This window comes from Solanum dulcamara, chromosome 5, assembly GCF_947179165.1.
Source record: "Solanum dulcamara chromosome 5, daSolDulc1.2, whole genome shotgun sequence".
In the NCBI taxonomy this organism is placed as follows: Eukaryota; Viridiplantae; Streptophyta; class Magnoliopsida; order Solanales; family Solanaceae; genus Solanum; species Solanum dulcamara.
In genome coordinates this window covers 78,284,116-78,303,334 of record NC_077241.1, presented here as the reverse complement: position 1 = coordinate 78,303,334, position 19,219 = coordinate 78,284,116, and the positions used below count along the sequence as shown (strand labels likewise).

The window sequence follows — 19,219 nt, the reverse complement described above, 5'->3', positions numbered from 1 at the left end:
AAGAGAAAGATATCAGGGAAATATGCATCTGAAATTAGAAATCCCATCAGTAAGAAAAGAATTTGGTTGGGAACTTTAGCCACTGCTGAAGAGGCTTCACGGGCTTATCAATCTAAGAAGCTCGAGTTTCAGAAACTAGTCAAGGCGAAGCAGCAGCAATGTACTAATAAGCAAACTCATTCTAAGCAAGACGGGAAATCAGAGAAATTAGTCAATGTCTAGCATGAACATGAAAATGTAAATTGTTAACTCAAATCAGCTGGTGGATCAGAAATCATTGTTCCAATCTCAAATTCATCTAGAGGAGGAACTGACCAACGGATTAATTCTCCCGAAATAGGTGTTGCTGAAAAAGCTTTCCATGCTTATTTTACTACGAAATTTGATTCTCAGAGCTCAAAAGAGGTCAAGATGCAAAGCGACATGCCAACAAATTCTAGTACAGGGGAGAAACAAGAAGGTCAAGAGGATGATGAAGATTTATGGATGGGGGAATGGGTGCAACTTCCAGGTGATGATAGGGCAGTCATGTTTTCACTGAAACTGGGCTTACCGATCATCGATAACTATGGATATCTTTTAGGTGAATTCAGCAGTTTGGATGATCTTAGTATTAATTAAACTAAAGACAACAATGGTGCGATTTCCCTAGCTTGATGAATCTTTGAAAATTGCAGTAAGATTTTTGGTATTTTCAAGTTTTAGGATTGATCAGTAGATAGTAGTTAATATCTATTTCCTTTCAACTATAGAATGTTTGAAAAATGATACTCCCTCCATTACATATTAATTGAATTTACGACGCAATGCACACATATTAAGAAAAATATTTAAGAGCATAATTTGAACCATACTTTTCACTATTAAATATAACTTTGCAAGTAGTATAATTTATTTTCTAAAAAATATAAAACTTCAATAAATGAAAGGACAAATATGAAAAATATTTCAAACGTTTATCTTGAACTTTGAACAATTCAATTATTTTGAACAATGAAAAATTTCTCAAAATTTACTTAATATGGAATGAAGGGAGTAACGTGTACTGACTTGAAAGTCTGTTGTTGAGTGTGCAAATAAAGTCCTATATTGATAACTGAAATTATCGGGAAGCTATATATAAGTTATAGGATCTCGTAGATTTAGTGTTACACAATCGTATTTGTGGGGATCTTATTATCCTATCTTGCTTTTATTTTATTTTTTCCCTGATGAAGCATTTTCTATTTCTATTATTCCTTATTGTGGTGAGGTGACATAAATCCCCCTTTGCATGTTTTTCTACCCTTTTCATATTTTTAAGACAAATTTATACTCTACTAGTTTGAGTTATTTTCAATTTAAATCATCTTCATTTGCTTCTTGAATATGTCTCGCAACTTTACCTTATACAGAAAATAATAGAAGTGGTATACCAAGCTTGTCCCAGCAGCCAGGTTTGGTCCTCCGGGCAGAAGAGTTTACCTTCTTTTAGGCTCCATAAGACAATAAGACAACAAGACATTTTCGTTCAAATTTTTAAAATTATATAAATATCGTTCTCAAAAGTTACTCTTTTAAATAACATTCCACTCGAATTAAATAGTTGCTCATATATTATTCAATTTTATAAATAGAATATTGAATTGTCGTCTAACGTTTACGAATTACTTATGAGATTTTACATGGTGGTTTAACATTTCATTTTATTATAAAATTTTCATTTTCCTCATAAAATGATCTTTAAACCATGCTCTGAAAGGTTCATATGTCCAAACATGCCCTTAGCATCACAAAGGCACTTTAAAGACAAGTATTACTACTACAATCTCATTTGCACTTTAAATAATGAGATAACAATATCGAAAGAAGAGTCCTTTTTGACTAAAATAAGAGAATATAACAAGGGTGTCAAGTGGAAAATTTACTGTGGTACTCCCTTTTTTGTATTATTTGGCGCTTGTTGTCTGATATAATTTAATTAAAGATGTATTTTATTACGTTATAATATTTTAAAATTCTAAATTTGACTATTATTTATTTCGTTTTAATTTATATGATATAATTTGATTGGACACAAAATTTAATAAAGAAAAATAAAATTTTAAAACTTGTATTTTTAAATAAGTCATAAATATTTATGTGACTATAAATCACTTCATTAAGAATAATATGAACATTTAAAGTTAAATTAATATTAATTATACAAATGAGATTTTTTTGAGACTGACTAAAAAAGAAAAAAGGTAATATAAAGTGGAACAAGGGGAGTATTATTTTATGTAGTTACTATTTAATACTAAAAATAGTATATGAGAAAACAATTAAACTCTCTTGATTAATTAAAATGGACAAGTAAAATAAAATAACTATTTTTGTGAGTAAGTTGGCACTGTAGAGATGAAGCTAGGAAGAACTCCGTGGTAAAATACCGTCACAAATAAGCTCAATCAAGAATTCCAAAAAGGAAAAAAAAAACTTTCCCTCTTTCATCTCATCCAGAAATCCATCACTTCAATGTAAATTGTTGTGTTTTTAACATAATCCACATGGAAACTGATCAAAGAGGACTACTTGCAGATGAAAAAGAAGAAGATGAAATCAGCAGCAAGAAACAGAAGATAACCCAAATTGAGCAGCCAGAGATTTTTATTGACAAGGTAAAGTTTACTATTCCTTTATAACACACAAAGCACAAAGCACAAAGCACAAAGTACAAGTGTTGCTACTGAAAGAAGCAAAGAAGAAACTGATGGTAAAATGCCCTTAAGTACATTTCATGAGAAAAGACCCTTATTTGTAAATGAATGGCAAAACATGGAGAAGAAAGAGGCATTTTTGGGTACTGATGAATCTAAAGGCTTGAACTCTAACATGCACAAATTCCGAGGAAAAGAACCCTTAGTTTGTATAGAATCTTATTCTAAAGAAACATCATGTTTAAAATCTAATGTCCATGGTGGCACAGAATCATCTGATGAATGTAATAAAGCCAAGATAAGCTTAATTGGCGTGCGAAGGCAAAAGAATGGGAGGTATGGTGCTGTGATTACAGACAAAATTAGGCATAAGCAAGTATGGTTGGGAACTTTTAACACTGTTGAAGAGGCTTCACAAGCTTATTTGTCCAAGAAGTCTGAGTTTGAGAAATTAAGCCAGCAGGGTAATAAGGACAATGAACCAAAGGAGAATCTTCATCAAATTCAGCTGCTTGAATCATCTATTGTGACATCCTTGTCTGTGGGAAATGATCAAACCTTGGATACTGCTAGTGTGAGTAGAATCAATTCTCACGAAACAACAACACATATCATTGAGGTTCACAGGAACAACTGGTCAGGGAAAGAACCCGAATCTTCTAAAGAAACCATATGTCTAATGGCTAATGTACATGGCACAGAATCATCTGATGAATGTAATGCTAGTGCAAGCAATCCTAAAGCCAAGATAAGCTTGCTTGGTGTGCGAAGGCAAAAGAATGGGAGGTATGGTGCTGTGATTACAGATACCACTAGGCATAAGCAAGTATGGTTGGGCACTTTTGACACTGTTGAAGAGGCTTCACAAGCTTATTTTTCCAAGAAGTCTGAGCTTGAGAATGCAAAATTAAACCAGCAGCGTAATGAGGAGAATACACCAAAGAAGAATTGTGATCAAATTCAGCAGCCTGAATCACCTGTTGTACTGGCATCCTTGTCTGTGGCTGATGTTCAAACCTTAGATACTGCTAGTGTGGGTATGAGAAATGAAAGAATCGATTTTCACAGAACAACACATATCGTTGGGGTTCATAAGAGCAAGACGTCAGAGAAAGAACCCGAGTCTTCTAAAGAAACCTCATGTCTAATGGCTAATATTCATGGCACAGAATCTTCTAATGAGTGTAATACTACTAATGTCGGCAATCCTAAAGCCAACAGAAGCTTGCCTGGAATCCGAAGGCAAAAGAACGGGAGGTATGGTGCTGTGATTAGAGACACAACTAGGCATAATCAAGTATGGTTGGGCACTTTTGACACTGTTGAACAGGCTTCACAAGCTTATTTCTCCAAGAAGTCTGAGCTTGATATTGAGAAATTAAACCAGCAGGGTAATAAGGAGAACTGTGATCAAATTCAGCAGCCTGAAGCACCTGTTGTGGCATCCTTGTCTGTGGCTAATGACCAAACCTTTAATGCTGCTAGTGTTGGTAGAAGAAATAAAAGAATCGATTCTCACAAAGCAGCAACACATATTGTTGGGGTTCACAAGAACAAGATGTCAGGGAAAGAACTCGAGTCTTCTAAAGGAACCACACGTCTAATGGATAATGTCTATGGCACAGAATCATGTGATGAGTGTAATACTACTACAAGTTGTGATCCTAAAGCCAAGATAAGCTTAATTGGAATCCGAAGGCAAAAGAATGGAAGGTATGGTGCTGTGATTAAAGATCGAATTAAGCATAAGACAGTATGGTTGGGAACTTTTGACACTGTTGAAGAGGCTTCACAAGCTTATTTGTCCAAGAAGTCTGAGCTTAAGAAATTAGGACAGCAGAGTAATAAGGAGAATAAACCAAGGAAAAATTGTGATCAAGTTCAGCAGTCTGAATCTCCTCTTGTGGCATCCTTGTCTGTGGCTAATCATGATCAATCCTTAAACACTGCTCAAGTGAGTAGAAGAACTAAAATAATCGATTCTCAGAAAATAACACATTTCTTTAGGGTTCACAAGAGAAAGAGTTCAGGTAAATATACATCTGAGATTAGAAACCCCATCAGTAAGAAAAGAGTTTGGTTGGGGACTTTTGGCACTGCTGAAGAGGCTTCCCGGGCTTATCAGTCTAAGAAGCTAGAGTTTCAGAGACTAGTCGATGCAAAGCGACAATGTGGTAATGAACAAACTCATTCTACGCAAGATGAGAAATCAGAGAAATTAGTCAAGGTCAAGTCAGGGCATGACAATGTAAATTGTGAACTCAAATCAGCTGGTGGATCAGAAATTGATGTTCCAATCTCGAATTCATCAAATGGCGGAACTGAGCAAAGGATTGATTCTCACGAAATAGGCACTGCTGAAGAAGCTTTCCGTGCTTATCAGTCTAAGAGATTTGATCTTCAGATCTCAAAGGAGGTCGAGCTGCAAAGAGAGATGCCAACTGATTCTAGTGCCAGGGAGAAGCAAGAAGGTCAAGAGGATAATGAAGATTTACGGATGGGGGAATGGGTGCAACTTCCAGGTAATAGGGCAGTCAAATTTTCACTAAAATTGGGCTTACCAATCATCGACAACTTTGGATCTCTTTTAGGTGAATTCAGCACTTTGGATGATCTGAGTATTTGTAAGTGAGGATGGCAATTAAACATAATTGTACTTTACCTAGCTTACAGTTTGAAAGTTTGTAAATTGCAAGAAGCTTTTGGGTAGTTAGCAGTTTTAGGACTGTAAGATAGTAGTAATATGTAAGTTTCTGGCTGTAAAATGTTAAGACTTGTTCTACATATTTCAAATTTTCATTTAGACTGCCCATATATAAGCTCCTACCTATGATTATGTTCAAAAAGTTGATAACTACATGTTGGGTTTAATTGATAGGTTGAATCAGAAGTGGAGTGAAAAATGATTTGTTCTCTCTTGCTTTATGAAATAAGCATTAGTCCCTCATAGGTGGTGGAAAGAAAAAGTCTCCTACTTAAAAGTAGAAGAACTCCTTCATGTTGCTAAAGGTCAAGAAGAGGGTCTCCCCTCGCGCCGTCGTCGTCGTCGCTCGGCTACTGCTACGGATTTGGTCAATTGATTGATAATCTTTTTGGACCAAATTTCCTTTAAATTTTTAATTAATTAATATTATGTATTTATTTAATTAATTAAGTGAAAAATCTTGACCCGTGTCCCGACCCCGTTTTTTTCCCGGATTAATTTAAAAATATTTTCCTCCGTTTTTCCAACAGATTTTTTGAAAGGTTGCAACCTTGTCCGAAAAGTTGCAAACCTTTTCTCAACGGACAAACCTTTTCCCAACAGGTGCTTTTTCTTAAAAGATGCAAACAGGCTATATATATCTGTTAATCCTCAGAATGCTCCATACGAAAATTCTGATAGAAATCTTCTTTTTCTTCTTTTCTGCACTTCTTAAAAACTCGTGTGATATAATGCCTTCCAGTGGTTCGCAGACACCAGAATTTGCAGTACCTCTATTTTGGTGAGTAAATCGTTCTATCCTGGGAGGAAAGACTCCAAAATCTCAGGTACATTGAGGAGAATAATTTTCTTAAGGACACAGTATATTCAGAGGGCTCGATTTTTGTTCTGACATTAATTTTTTCAGATACTGTTATTATTTTCAGTTTCAATCCAGATTTTGTCTTTTATTACTTTCAGTAGTTATTGTTACTGTTTTAATATTTACAATACAGTTTACTAACACTACATACTACGGGGAAGTCTTCTTCAAGTGGTGTTCGCCATCGATAGTTGGTAGCTTCAATCCAACCTGGATTGACCAGGAATTTGCTCTCTTTCACTGCCCAGAGCGATTTTTCTGTTCCAGCAACCAGAGACAACTTGTCTGCAGACAAGTCATGCTCTTTGGAACATTTTGCTCCTAATTGTTCCACCATTTTCCACCGACGATGTTTTTCGGCATGGAAGTTACTAGGAAAAACCCGGCTAAATACTATCTTACAATCCGCCAAGACTTCCTTACGAACTGTTTTGAGCACCTGCCATTTTGTCAAACAGTTATACTCGAGGATGTGAGCGTGAAGATTTATATAGCGAACCATAACTTGCTTTGGATTGAGGTGCAATTGTTGTTTGAGTTATATTTATGGTACGGAGAACATTAACCATTGAAACTGGACAAGGAATAACCCGAATACTCGGACAAGAAAAAAAGAAGCACTGCAACAATAACAACATACCCGGGAATATACCACGGGTGTGGTGTAGGGAGGGCAGAGTATAAAAACATGCACTCCTCAAATGTTGCAGACCAAAAGTGTGAGCAAACATGCAAGCAAGAATAATACAATCCATCAAATGACATGGATGTAATGTTTCTAAGATGTTGGTAACTTGTTTACTGCTTCAGTGTCATCAAGGATCAAAACTGCACTATCTTTCCCCATAACAACATCAAGATCCTTTTGATGCCTCTGTGTTGAATCCCCTTGAGCAATAACTCTGGAATGGAAGTAAACGTCATAGGAGGATCTAGGATTGAGGCAATCATAAAGAGATAAAGAACTGAAAAAAATGAAATGTTTTTAACGTCATTTAAAATTGATTCAATAAGAGAGTTGCCTAACTTGGTTATTTTTCACATGAAGATGGGGAATTGAGAAAAAACTGTAACAACACTTATGATACAATCGATCTTAACATAACGGAAAGAATAGTAAACAATAAACATTGACTTTCTTTTTTAACAACAGTTAATGATACAATCAATCTTAACATAGTTATTGGTGCCTATTGATGGTCACCATTTATAATTTAGTGATGGTTGATTGTGAATAGTGATAGTGATTAATTGTTGTTTCAATAATAATGGACCGTGATAGTTATAAATGTTTGATAGTAAATTAGATGGGTTATCAATAACCTAATATTAAAAATCAATATTAAATCAACATTTCAATATTTTTTTTATAAAATCATTAAATCTCCATTAACTCAATAACAATAACCAATAATATTTTTTTCATTCCATTTATTGATCCATTTGATGCAACTAAAATTAATGTGTCAAACATTTGAGAGAAATTTTAGAACAAAAACACCCACACGTAATTCTGAATGCCACCATATGGTTTCCAATTTAAACAATTGCACTCACAAACGACAATAATATTTTATGCAAACTTCACCTTTAAAACCCAAAATAATCCCAAGTTTTCTCCAGTTTAATTGGAAATTATAGGCTTGATCCGTCTCGTATAGTCGATGAAGTGTAAATCCATAGCCTGTATATGGTCAGGTTCACCGCCGGCTCACAAAGTCACCGCCGTCGCCGCACTCAACAATCCTCTGACTCTCTATACCGGCGGTTCCGATGGCTCCATCATCTGGTGGAATCTCTCCTCCTCGGTAAATCACTTTCTTCTCCTTTAAATGGCTGAAATCTAGCATTGTTTAAACGGTTTCAGTTCAGTTACGACGTCGTACATGTTCTTAGCTAATCGCGATCTCTTTGCGCTTTACTGAGTGATATCACATTTCTGTTCAATGGCGAAGCAGTAATTTGTTGATTAGCTAATTGTGATCTCCTCTACGCTACAATTGGTGTTAGTTATCACTTATATCTCAATATAGCCGTGTCATTTTGCTTCCGTAAGTTAAAAGAAGAGATCTTTAATTGATATTTTAGCATATTCTTTCTGAACAATGCAACTTACAGTATTTGATTTGTCATAGGCAGATCCAGGATTTGAACTTTATTGTTTGGGATGCCACTGAGACCATTGAAAAATTTAATTACTTAGTTCCGAAATTTAATAGTTATACATGTTTACTAGATTTCTTAACATATATACAAGTCTTGAGCCAAAGCTACTGGGTTAGGTCAAATCCATAGCCTATACTGTTATCCTCATATGTTTTATTACAAAATGAATTAATCTAGGTCCGACTTAGCTTTCTGATTTTAACATATTTTTTCTGAGTGTTGCAACTTATAGTACTTTTCCAATACTTCTATTTATTTTATAACAAAATGGATTAGTCGGGGTCTGATTTAGCTCATAAGTGAAAAGAGTATACTTCTATCTCAAGATGGTTTTTGTAGTTTGTGTCCTTGAGATAAACCAAGATAACTTTTGATTTTACACCATTCTTTTTGGACATTGTAGGATATAGTATGTTTCTTGCAACTAATGATAACTTAATTATTAAAAAGATGAAGCAATCTATGTCTAGGTGAGCTCATAAGTGAAAAGAGATGAGCAAGTTTGGATGGATGGAGTAAATCATTATGATAATTTGTGTGAAATTGGATCCTTTTTCTTTTTTGAAAAAGGCATGGTAAAGTAACGTTGGATCTTTTCTTAGTTGTGGTATTTGTTAAGGTTTAAGTTTATGAGCTCTCCTTTTTTCCTGGCTCAGGAAATCACACCTGTTGCCATGCTTTGTGGTCATGTTGCTCCGATAGCAGATCTTGGAATATGTGTTCCTACTACAGTTTTGGGAGATGAGAAATTAGATGATTCAAATAATGTGGTATCAACTTCTAACTCATCTAACTGTGGTGCATTATTAAGTGCATGCACTGATGGTGTGTTGTGCATTTGGAGCAGAGCCAGTGGACAATGCAGACGTAGAAGGAAAATGCCTCCCTGGGTGGGGACGCCATACTTAATTCGACCATTTCCTGAAAATCGCAGATATGTATGTATAGCTTGTTGTTCCTTTGATCATGTTCATTTATCCGATCATCACTCACCTAGCACTGCTGAGAAGGGTGAAACATTTGCAGATAAAGACTCACAACATGCAAAACCAGTAAAGTGCACAGTTGTTATTGTTGATACGTATACACTTGCTATCGTCCAAACAGTTTTTCATGGGAGCTTATCAATTGGGCCTTTGAAATCTGTGGCTGTAATTTCATCCTTTGGGGATGTGTTGACCGAGTCAGTGATGATGGTTGATTCTTTTGGTAAATCACAATGTATACCAATATTAAAGGAGTGTGATTCAAGCACACAAAACATGACAGCCAAGACTAACTTGTCTGATGCAGGCAAAATGGATTGGGTAAATGGGTCAAAGGACAGGGGACTTCTGGTGGCCTTTGCAAATCGTGGGCCGGTTTTAGCTTTTGTATATGGTACATGCTGCATATTTAGTCTATTAGAGGATGGAAGTTCCGTGGGAGAGATATCTTTCTCAGATGATCTGCTCTCTATTGAAGGGAAGTCACACGCCATTGGTGGCATGTTTGTTGGAGATGATAACAATCTGCTTGATTCTGAAGATTCAGAAGCCACATTCATTGAAAAATTTGTTGTATGGAATGGTAAAGGAGCTGCCATAGTGTACAGGATATGTTACTCAAGTAATATCTTCATATATGAACCTTTTGCTGCTATCCCAGTCATTTCTCAGGAGTCTATCATGAGCATATCTATCTCTTTCGTGCAAGTGAGCAACTGTCTTTTCCGTGTTGAATCAATTTCTTTTCCTATCAATGAATTATTGATTTGGAAACCTCGTCTGACATGTTGGGTACTGCCTAAGCTGCGTGACAAAAACGAGATAAATTGTCAAGAATGCAGACTTTCTGGTGAAGGTAGAATATTTGATGATTGGACTCCTAACCAGAATGCCCCTGAAAATGAGATTCCTAGGCAGGTTGTTAAAATAGACACCGCAGGTGGGAAGGACAAATTAACTTCCTCGCAGGATGCTGCTACTTTTTTCAAAGCTATTGATGAAAGGGTTTTAAATATCCACAAAAATGGAACTTATGAAAGAAAAGAACTAGTGTCTTCTTCAATGGTTATTTCTGAAGAGTATGTGCCATTGGCTATTGTATATGGGTTATATAACGGTGATATAAAAGTTGTTCGATTTGATATGTTCTTTGAAGAATTAGATTTTCTTGGTCAAAATTCATATCCCGTGTCAAAAGCACATGCCACTCAACATTATCTCTTGGGGCATACAGGAGCTGTACTGTGTTTGGCTGCACAACGAGTGCTGATTAGATGCCAAGGAGGTAGCAACAATTATGTTCTAATCTCTGGAAGTATGGACTGTACTATTCGTGTGTGGGATCTTGACTCCAGCAGTCCCATGGTTGTAATGCACCAACATGTTGCTCCAGTTCGCCAAATAATTCTTCCACCATCTCAAACAGAACGCCCGTGGAGTAATTGCTTCCTCTCTGTTGGGGAAGACTCATCTGTTGTCCTTTCTTCACTGGATACCATGCGTGTAGAGCGAATGTTCCCTGGACACCCATTTTATCCTGCAAAAGTTGTGTGGGATAGTAGAAGAGGCTACATAGCATGTCTGTGCCCAAACCAAACAGGAACAACTGATGCAGATGTTTTGTACATTTGGGACGTAAAATCAGGTGCTCGTGAGCGGGTGCTTCGTGGAGCTGCTGCTGTCTCAATGTTTGATCATTTCTGCACAGGAATTGACAGAGATCTCCCTAGTGGCAGTATGATAAGTGGAAATACTTCGGCTTCCTCATTGCTTTTTCCTGCTACTGATGAAACCAAGTCTCCACCACCTCAGTCACAAACTGTGGGAAAGGGAATTTCTTCATCAAATATACCTGTTAGTACAAGCGTGTCTGGAAGTACTACAGGATCTAATCGATCTGCATTGCCTCAAATCAGAAAACAGCCTGTTAAAGGTTCTTGTCCTTTTCCTGGAGTTGCTGCTCTATCTTTTGATCTCACCTCTTTGATGTCTCTTTGTCAAGGAGATGAGTCCTATAAAACAGATAGTTCTGATCCGAACAAAAATCAAGTGAAAGAAATAAGGGTTGAGTCTCCCAATAAGAGGACTAATTTCAAGGGTCAGGAAACTGGCATCCCTAGTTCCAGTGATCAAAGCATCAATGATAAATCTGGTGGTACCTCCATTGAAGCTGCAAGAGATTCTGAATGGATGTTCTTGCTTGAAAAATGCCTGCTTCAGTTCAGCTTGTCTATTTTGCACATGTGGAATGTGGATGCTGAACTTGATAAATTGCTAGTGACTGAAATGAAGCTAAAAAGACCACAGAATCTTCTCGTAGCTTCTGGTCTCTTGGGGGATCGGGGGTCGTTGACTTTGACATTTCCTGATGACACTTCAACTCTGGAGGTACTTTGAGTGTTTTGCTAGATTTAGATTGACACCAATTTCACTTTCCCCTATCCCATATGAAAGAAAAAAACACTTTTCCTCACTTCTTTGCCTCTAAGGAATTAAAATTGACATACAGCTTTGGAAATCATCATCAGAGTACTGTGCAATGAGATCTCTAACGATGGTGTCCCTTTCCCAACATATGATTAGCTTGTCACATTCCTTTCAGGCAGCCAGCAGGTATGAGATTGTTGTGGAATTCTTTCTGGATTCTATATGTCATGACTTCAATCATGAAAATGTAAAAGACACTCACATCTGCAGCTTTTCTTACTTTTTCTTGTGTCCAGTAGGGTTTGAACAACATCTTTTAGAGAAATGTCGTGTCAAACTCGACCCACTGTCTTTTTCTGCATTACATAGATGTAGTATCATCTGGCATTTCATTGTAGAAGCCTCGTGCCACCGAACTCTTATAACACTACTGTCGTAGTGATATTTGTCTTTTCCAGTTCTTTGTCAGCATTTTACATGCGGAGCTTTGCCGAGAAAGTTTCTGATATAAAGCCTCCCCTGCTTCAGGTAACAAATCATCTGAATAGCTCTTTCTTTCCTTTTTTGGGGGTAGGGATGGAGGGTTAAAATTCCTGCTGAACTCTTTTTTGGATGTGGATATAGAGCCCGTTTGGATGGGCTTTAAGTTGGTCAAAATCAACTTAAAGCCCCTTTTTAGCTTTTGGACGTGTTTGCCTAATGCTAACTTTAAGCCATAAAGTTCTTAAAGTCAGTCAAAAATGAAAAGTTAGGATTCCTAACTTTTTTTTTCTAAGTGCTTAAAGTCATTTTCTTTGACCATAGAAATTACTTTTATATCCCTTATATTTTAACTAAATCCCCAAACTACCCTTTTTATTCTTTTAACACTAAAATTCACATCATTTTCCTCATTTAAGCACTTTTATCCAAACACTCAACTGCTTATTTATAAAAATAACTTTCAGCACTTCAAAGTTCTAAAAGCACTTCATACATAAAAGTTACTTTTTTTAAGCCCATCCAAACGGGCTCATAATCAAATTCTTTTTTACAATCAAAATATAATCAAGATTCTTTTTTCCTTCTTGAGGACCATGTGAAGGAACACAAATAATTACCTTGATGTTACAGTCTTGTTTTTGCATAACTACTTTGCCGTTATCTAATCAGTAATTCAGATAGCTGGTCCCCTTCCATGAGAAGGAAGAGAGACACCTTCAGACTCCTTTTTTATAATGCTTTCTTCTGGACCGCTCATTTCTGTATTCGATTTCGATTATTGTTCATTCTGTGAGCAACCCATCATCACAGTGTCAATGAAATCCATCTAAAGATCTGCCTGAGTTAAGATTCAAGTTCCTTTGAATTTTCCCCAGTAATAGAAAGCAAAAATATAGGAAAGCTTGTCTCTGCTTTGGTTTTGTAATTGCAAGGTTCTTAATTCTAGTCTGAGGACTGATACAAAATATATTTTTGGTTGTAAGCAACTCCTCCTTCAGCAATGTAAGTACTCCTACATATGCTATGATATCACACATCAGTAAATCAGTGCTGTGAGTCGGTTTTATGACTTGGATGTGATATTGCATACTAGTGCTAAACCCTCCGAAACTATTCCAGTTAGCCCCCACAAAAAACACAATAGGAAAAAGAAAATAAAGGTTTCTTGCCTAGATTACATGACTGGGTGAGGTGATTGCTTTTGTGCCTTGGTTACTAGTTTGGGAACTTCAAGTACATTTTAACCAAAACTAATTCCACAGGGATGGCGTTCTTTTCTCTCTCTTTTTTTATAAGGTAAAGCTTACTGGCGGTGTTCTTGTCTCTACTTGTTGCAACAGTTGGAGCATTGGTTCTTTGGGATGTTGTTTAAAGAAATGATTTCGGTAAAATATTTCTTAATGGTTTGAAATCTCTGTTTTGAAGCTTTTGGTGAGCTTTTGGCAAGATGAGGCTGAGCATGTTAAGATGGCAGCACGTTCCTTATTTCATTGTGCTGCTTCACGAGCCATTCCACCTCCACTACGCCGGGATAATCCAAGAGATAATGAGAATGAAGTATCACCAAGTGGGAACTATGATTCAGTCCCAGCGGAAGAACCCACCAACTGCTTGAGGGATGACAGACAAATTGTTACTGAAGGGAACTCTGAGGATGAAGAATCTGAAATAAGATCATGGCTAGAATCATTTGAAATGCAAGATTGGATTTCTTGTGTTGGGGGCATGAGCCAAGATGCAATGACATCTCATGTCATTGTTGCTGCTGCATTGGCTGTTTGGTATCCCAGCCTTGTGAAACCAAGTCTTTTTGGCTTGGCTGTTAATCCATTGGTGAAGTTGGTTATGGCGATGAATGAGAAATACAGTTCCACTGCCGCAGAAATTCTGGCTGAAGGCATGGAAAGCACATGGAAGGCATGCATTGGTTCTGAAATACCCCGCCTGATTGGGGACATATTCTTCCAAATTGAGTGTGTCACTGGTGCATCCGCTAATACCCCTACCAAGAATCCATATACATCTGTTAGGATTCGTGATACTTTGGTTGGAATTCTTCTCCCAAGTTTAGCAATGGCCGATGTATTGGGCTTTCTGAATGTCATAGAACACCAGATCTGGTCAACTGCCTCTGATTCGCCTGTTCATGTAGTATCCCTCATGACTATAGTTAGGGTTGCACGTGGTTCTCCAAGAAACTTAGTTCAGTATCTTGATAAGGTTTGTTAAGATACACTTCTTTATTTGTTAAATTGAGTGGATTTTGAGATGAAGTACTAACTTGATGTTACTTGATACTGCTGTACTATCTTATAGTGTGGTGCTTTTGTTGCAGTTTTACGTTATATATCTGCTTTTCTACTGTACCCCTTGTCTCCAAATGATACACACGGGATTTCATAATTAGCTTATGATACTTGATAAGCCCCAACAGTTATTGGATATTGGAGAAATACAATAATTGGTGTTTCTAGCTTTTAAAGTGTCTGTTAGAACCTGATGCCCCATAGCTGATAAGAAACTGAAAAAAGTTGACATTATATTGCAGACTGTCTTGTTGACCACCATTCCTCAGCCTCCAACGTGAAACACTAACATAGGCACTAGCTCATGCTGAACACAAGGTAAAAAATGAGGAGGGGAAAATCTTAAAATTAGCAAACGCAGCATGAATAGGACACATAAATCATAATTACTTGTTTATCTGCATTATGTGCCAAAAGAGATTAGTAACTAGTAAAAGGATGACTGTTGTTTGCATACTCAGTTGTTGCTTCACAATCAATAGTTGTCTTGCAACCATCTCTGTTTCACGTTGTCGCCCCTTCTTAGTTTTCTACTTTAAGCGACAATTGAGTAACTTGGTGAAGTTATGGTGTTGCTGATTGTGTTAACCGGGAGGAACAATCTTCCTCCTACACAAACTTTCTAGATTACATGACCATCTTTGAATTTGTAGAACCAAAACTGGACAAGCTGAGAAGTTTCCTATTCTCTCTTTCGATTAAGGACTTGATTGAGCATAGTGATCAGTTATCGTGTCTTCTAGTAGGTTTCATTCCTTATGAAAAGTTTCCATTAATCTTTTGAAGATTCTGCTTTGGCCCCTGCTCTTCCCCAAAGAAAGGCCGAAATCAGGAACTGGTGTCACGTTGGTGTCTGGTGGAGGCACAAAACTGTCTCAAATGAATAAGTATCCAAATGTGGATAAATAATATAAACATAGGCATATGCTTGACACTAATACAACATGAAATTGAGGCATTCGTTCCCTAGGTTACTGCCATAGGGACATGCCACTAAGTTATGGGGAAAGAGGGTATACACATATCTAGCTGTAGACCTAATGAAAACTACCTGGCTACACAGAAGATGATGTCACACTGTAGTATGTGTCCAATTTCTAGGTTTAACCCTGCCGGAACTACAAAATACTGCAAATAACACTTCCTCATTGATTTAGCCCTTAATATTGGTTATACCAGGTTAGATGATTTTTCACTTCAGAAGTGACATATAACCCACATCCCTCTGAATCATACGGTATGGGGAAAAGAGAAGCCCTTGAGTTCCTGTATCAGTGGCTACTGCATTCAACTTCGTCATTTTCCCCTTCTGAGTTATATGTCTTCCTACTTTGCTATAACAACTTTCGATATCAAGATCACTGAGTTTTCTGAACTTGTTTGGCAAAGAGTTCTGTTCTTTTTCAGTTCCATTCTGTGTCCTGTTTTGGATGTCCACAGGGAAAAGGTTTACTCAATTAAAACTCAAAGTTAATTATAGATCTTTTTTTAAGCTGCTCCTCCCCCCTACCCATTTTCCAAGTGGTGAGTCATAAAATTCAAGTTTACTCAGCTGTTAGAACTTGTTAATAGAGACTCTTGAAGACTTAGGCACTTAGCTATGTGCACATTGGAAGTAGTAAACAGAAAAGGGGTTGCAGACATATGTTATAACGATTTTTCTCCCTCTTCTGTTGATTAGTGAAATGTAATAACAAGACAAATGTGCTTCTAGATCTGAAGCATTTCTCAAATTTAGCATGTCTAACACCTAGATAGATCTGCAGGTGGTTACTTTCATTTTACAAACAATAGATCCTGGAAACTTAGCCATGCGAAAAACTTGCTTGCAAAGTTCAATGGCGGCATTGAAGGAAATTGCACGCATATTCCCTATGGTGGCACTAAGTGATCCAGTGACACGATTAGCTATTGGAGATGCTATTGGAGAGATTAACAGTGCAAGCATTCGGGTGTATGATATGCAAAGGTTAGTGAACAGTACTACCGAATATTCTGTTAGCCATATGAGGAGCTTCTTCCCTCTTTGTTCTAGTAATATTTAGTATCAAACATGCCGAAACACAAAACCTCATTAAGTACCAGTTTGTGGTATTAACTACATTATTTATATTTCTTTTTTCCTTTCGAATACTCCTTGGTTGTCAATATTAAGCATAGTATTTAGTTTGATAGAGGTTCTTTTCTCATGAACGATAGCTTTGTGGACCGCCCTTTTTTGAGATAAGTAGCTCTAACTTTGTGATTAATCGATGTCCTTTTATAGATAATACTTTATGGCTATTTTCTTGTTAAGACCTTAAAGGGCTTGCTATGTTCAATCCCAATTCAAAGATTTTACTTGGGTTTCTCTCTAACAAAGCATGTGAGGCGTGGGTTAGGGCACGCCACGGGTTTAAACTTTGATGCAGACAAAAAACCTGGCATTTAAATGGGAAGGATAGGGTGCGGCGGGCCCATTATCCACTGAGTTTTGAACTGTGGCGGCACTGACCATTGGAGATTTCTCTGTTCAAAAAAATATATAGGTTTTAACATGAACTGGAGTAAAGTCCTTTCCTTGTCCACTTCTGAGTGTCAGGATCCATGTTTGGGGACCTGATTAATATGATTGAGAGAACCTTGGTAATGTGAGACCTGTTATTCATCTAAATGCTTGTAATTTGATTCTGCTTTAAACTCTAATGCAGCATCACAAAAATAAAAGTCTTAGATGCAAGTGGACCTCCAGGATTTCCCAGTTTGCTTGGCGGAGCTTCAGCAATGAATGTGACTACTGTAATATCAGCTCTCAGCTTTTCACCGGATGGAGAGGTACCATGCAGGATGAACTGTTTCACATGATCTTCCTCTTTAAGTTCGTCAATGGAAAAATCCCAATGTTATTGTGCAGGTTTTGTTGCATGCATGGGTTTGTTATCCACTTGATTGGGCACAATGATGCTTTACCGCCTTCTTTGAGATATTGTGTGCACTGTCTATACAAAGTTTCATATAATGTTGTTTTACTTGTAGGGGCTAGTTGCTTTTTCTGAGACTGGGTTGATGATAAGATGGTGGTCGTACTCCGTGGGATCTGTGTGGTGGGAGAAACTTAACAAGAACCTAGTTCCTGTTCAGTGCATGAAACTGATTTTTGTCCCACCTTGGGAGGGATTCTCGCCTAATGCTAATAGGTCAAGCATAATGGAAAGTGTATTCTCTAAAGATGGAGATGCTAATTCACAGGTATGCAGCCCTGATGCAATTCTTTTAACAATTCTAATATTGAATAAGTGTTGTGATGCTTGTAACATATGGATTCTTACGACTCCAATGATGACTCATGCAATTTGTCAAATTCAAAAATATATTTGCTAATCCATTATCCTGCCTTATTTCTTGATAATCTTCCATGCAGGAGAACACCAATGTGTCGAATGAAATGGACAGATTTAAACAGCTGCTTCATAATATTGATCTTTCTTATAGAATAGAATGGGTTGGTCACAGAAAAATAAAACTCACACACCATGGCCGTGATTTGGGCAATTTCCAGCTATGAGAGCCCTGCGCTATACTAAAAGTCAACTCCTTGAGTAGGTAAAGTTCCAAGTCTTCAGTTTCCTATGGTAGTTTTGGCTTTCAATGGGAGAAGTAATTCATCTTTACTGTGGTTATCATTGGTTGTTAACTTGAGCCACTCATATGCCTAGTTCTCGAGTTGATGTTTCACCATCTCTACAATAATTTCAAACTTTTTGAACTGCATTTACGCAGAGAGGAAATTCTGTACAACGCAGCCAGAACAGTCAGATGTGTGCATAAACAGAGTACATTTGGTCAGTAGAGGTGGTAATTAGAACCTCTAATGATATGCATGTTGATTTTTCATCAGAGACAATTTTGTCCGTGCTTCGTCCACTTTCGTCTTCTGTTTTGGTTCTTGGGGATGGTTCATGTCTTGTACAAGTAACTGATTTCGAAGATGTGGTGGAATTACTTACCGGATTATTAGTACAGTTCGTACAAATGTAAATCAATAGCACCGAAGTCATAGTTTTTGTATATTTCGATTGATTTGATCTTCATTGGTGCTTGATGAGCTTTCTTCGAGCACGTACAACAACAATAACCCAGTGAAATCCCACAATGTCAGATCTGGGGAGGATAAAGTGTACGCAGACCTAACTCCTACCAAGGTAGGACGGTTGTTTCCGAGAGACCCTCGGCTAAAAAAAGCATAAAAAGAGGTCAGATAAGGTTAAAAAGTTCAAAGCGATATGAGAAAACAAATAACGAATAACGCAAATAACGGTGACAATTTTGGAGCACATATCTACACGAAATAAAACGAGATCTACAATTTGGAGACCTAGTTCAATTATCTGAGGATTATTGTTCTTAACATATGCAATCTCATTTGTGCCCTTTGTTTATTTATGATTTCTGCTAGAACAGTTGCTTGAATAGGTATCAAATTTGTGAACAAAAAAACATTTTCCATTCTGTTGCTTCATAGTTTTAAGATGCATGACAGAGTTTTAATGTATGCACGAGAAAGAGTAACTGATTTTTTTTAGGTGATTTCTTCTCATTTGTCCTCACCTTGGTGGACAGATTAACCG

General features: G+C 37.1%; 2 protein-coding genes across 6 annotated transcripts; both read left to right on the top strand.

Annotated features, from left to right (window-relative positions):
* Positions 1–2,387: 2,387 nt before the first annotated feature.
* Positions 2,388–5,490, top strand: LOC129890106 (uncharacterized). The gene has a single exon (XM_055965645.1). It carries the CDS (start codon positions 2,740–2,742, stop codon positions 5,308–5,310), a length of 2,571 nt encoding a protein of 856 aa, XP_055821620.1. The 5' UTR covers positions 2,388–2,739; the 3' UTR covers positions 5,311–5,490.
* A 2,251-nt stretch (positions 5,491–7,741) lies between these two features.
* LOC129890105 (uncharacterized) lies at positions 7,742–18,693 on the top strand. 5 transcript variants are annotated; one of them, XM_055965641.1, is made up of 10 exons: positions 7,742–8,052; positions 9,067–11,784; positions 11,906–12,009; positions 12,282–12,351; positions 13,732–14,526; positions 16,379–16,581; positions 17,303–17,426; positions 17,628–17,840; positions 18,013–18,194; positions 18,372–18,693. In XM_055965641.1, the coding sequence occupies exons 1-9, from the start codon at positions 7,909–7,911 to the stop codon at positions 18,154–18,156; spliced, it is 4,515 nt and encodes a 1,504-aa protein (XP_055821616.1). In that variant the 5' UTR covers positions 7,742–7,908; the 3' UTR covers positions 18,157–18,194; positions 18,372–18,693. The 5 variants fall into 5 exon arrangements, with proteins under 5 accessions (XP_055821616.1, XP_055821615.1, XP_055821617.1 ...); XM_055965640.1 differs by having other exon boundaries at positions 18,013–18,693; XM_055965642.1 differs by having other exon boundaries at positions 7,940–8,052; positions 9,258–11,784; positions 18,013–18,693.
* Positions 18,694–19,219: the final 526 nt, after the last annotated feature.

Coding starts and splice junctions, on each gene's coding strand:
- LOC129890106 (XM_055965645.1), top strand. CDS start 2,740: ATGCCCTTAAGTACATTTCATGAGAAAAGACCCTTATTTGTAAATGAA.
- LOC129890105 (XM_055965641.1), top strand. CDS start 7,909: ATGAAGTGTAAATCCATAGCCTGTATATGGTCAGGTTCACCGCCGGCT. Junction 12,352..13,731: donor TAAAGCCTCCCCTGCTTCAG/GTAACAAATCAT, acceptor TCTGTTTTGAAG/CTTTTGGTGAGCTTTTGGCA. Junction 17,427..17,627: donor GCTTTTCACCGGATGGAGAG/GTACCATGCAGG, acceptor TTTTACTTGTAG/GGGCTAGTTGCTTTTTCTGA.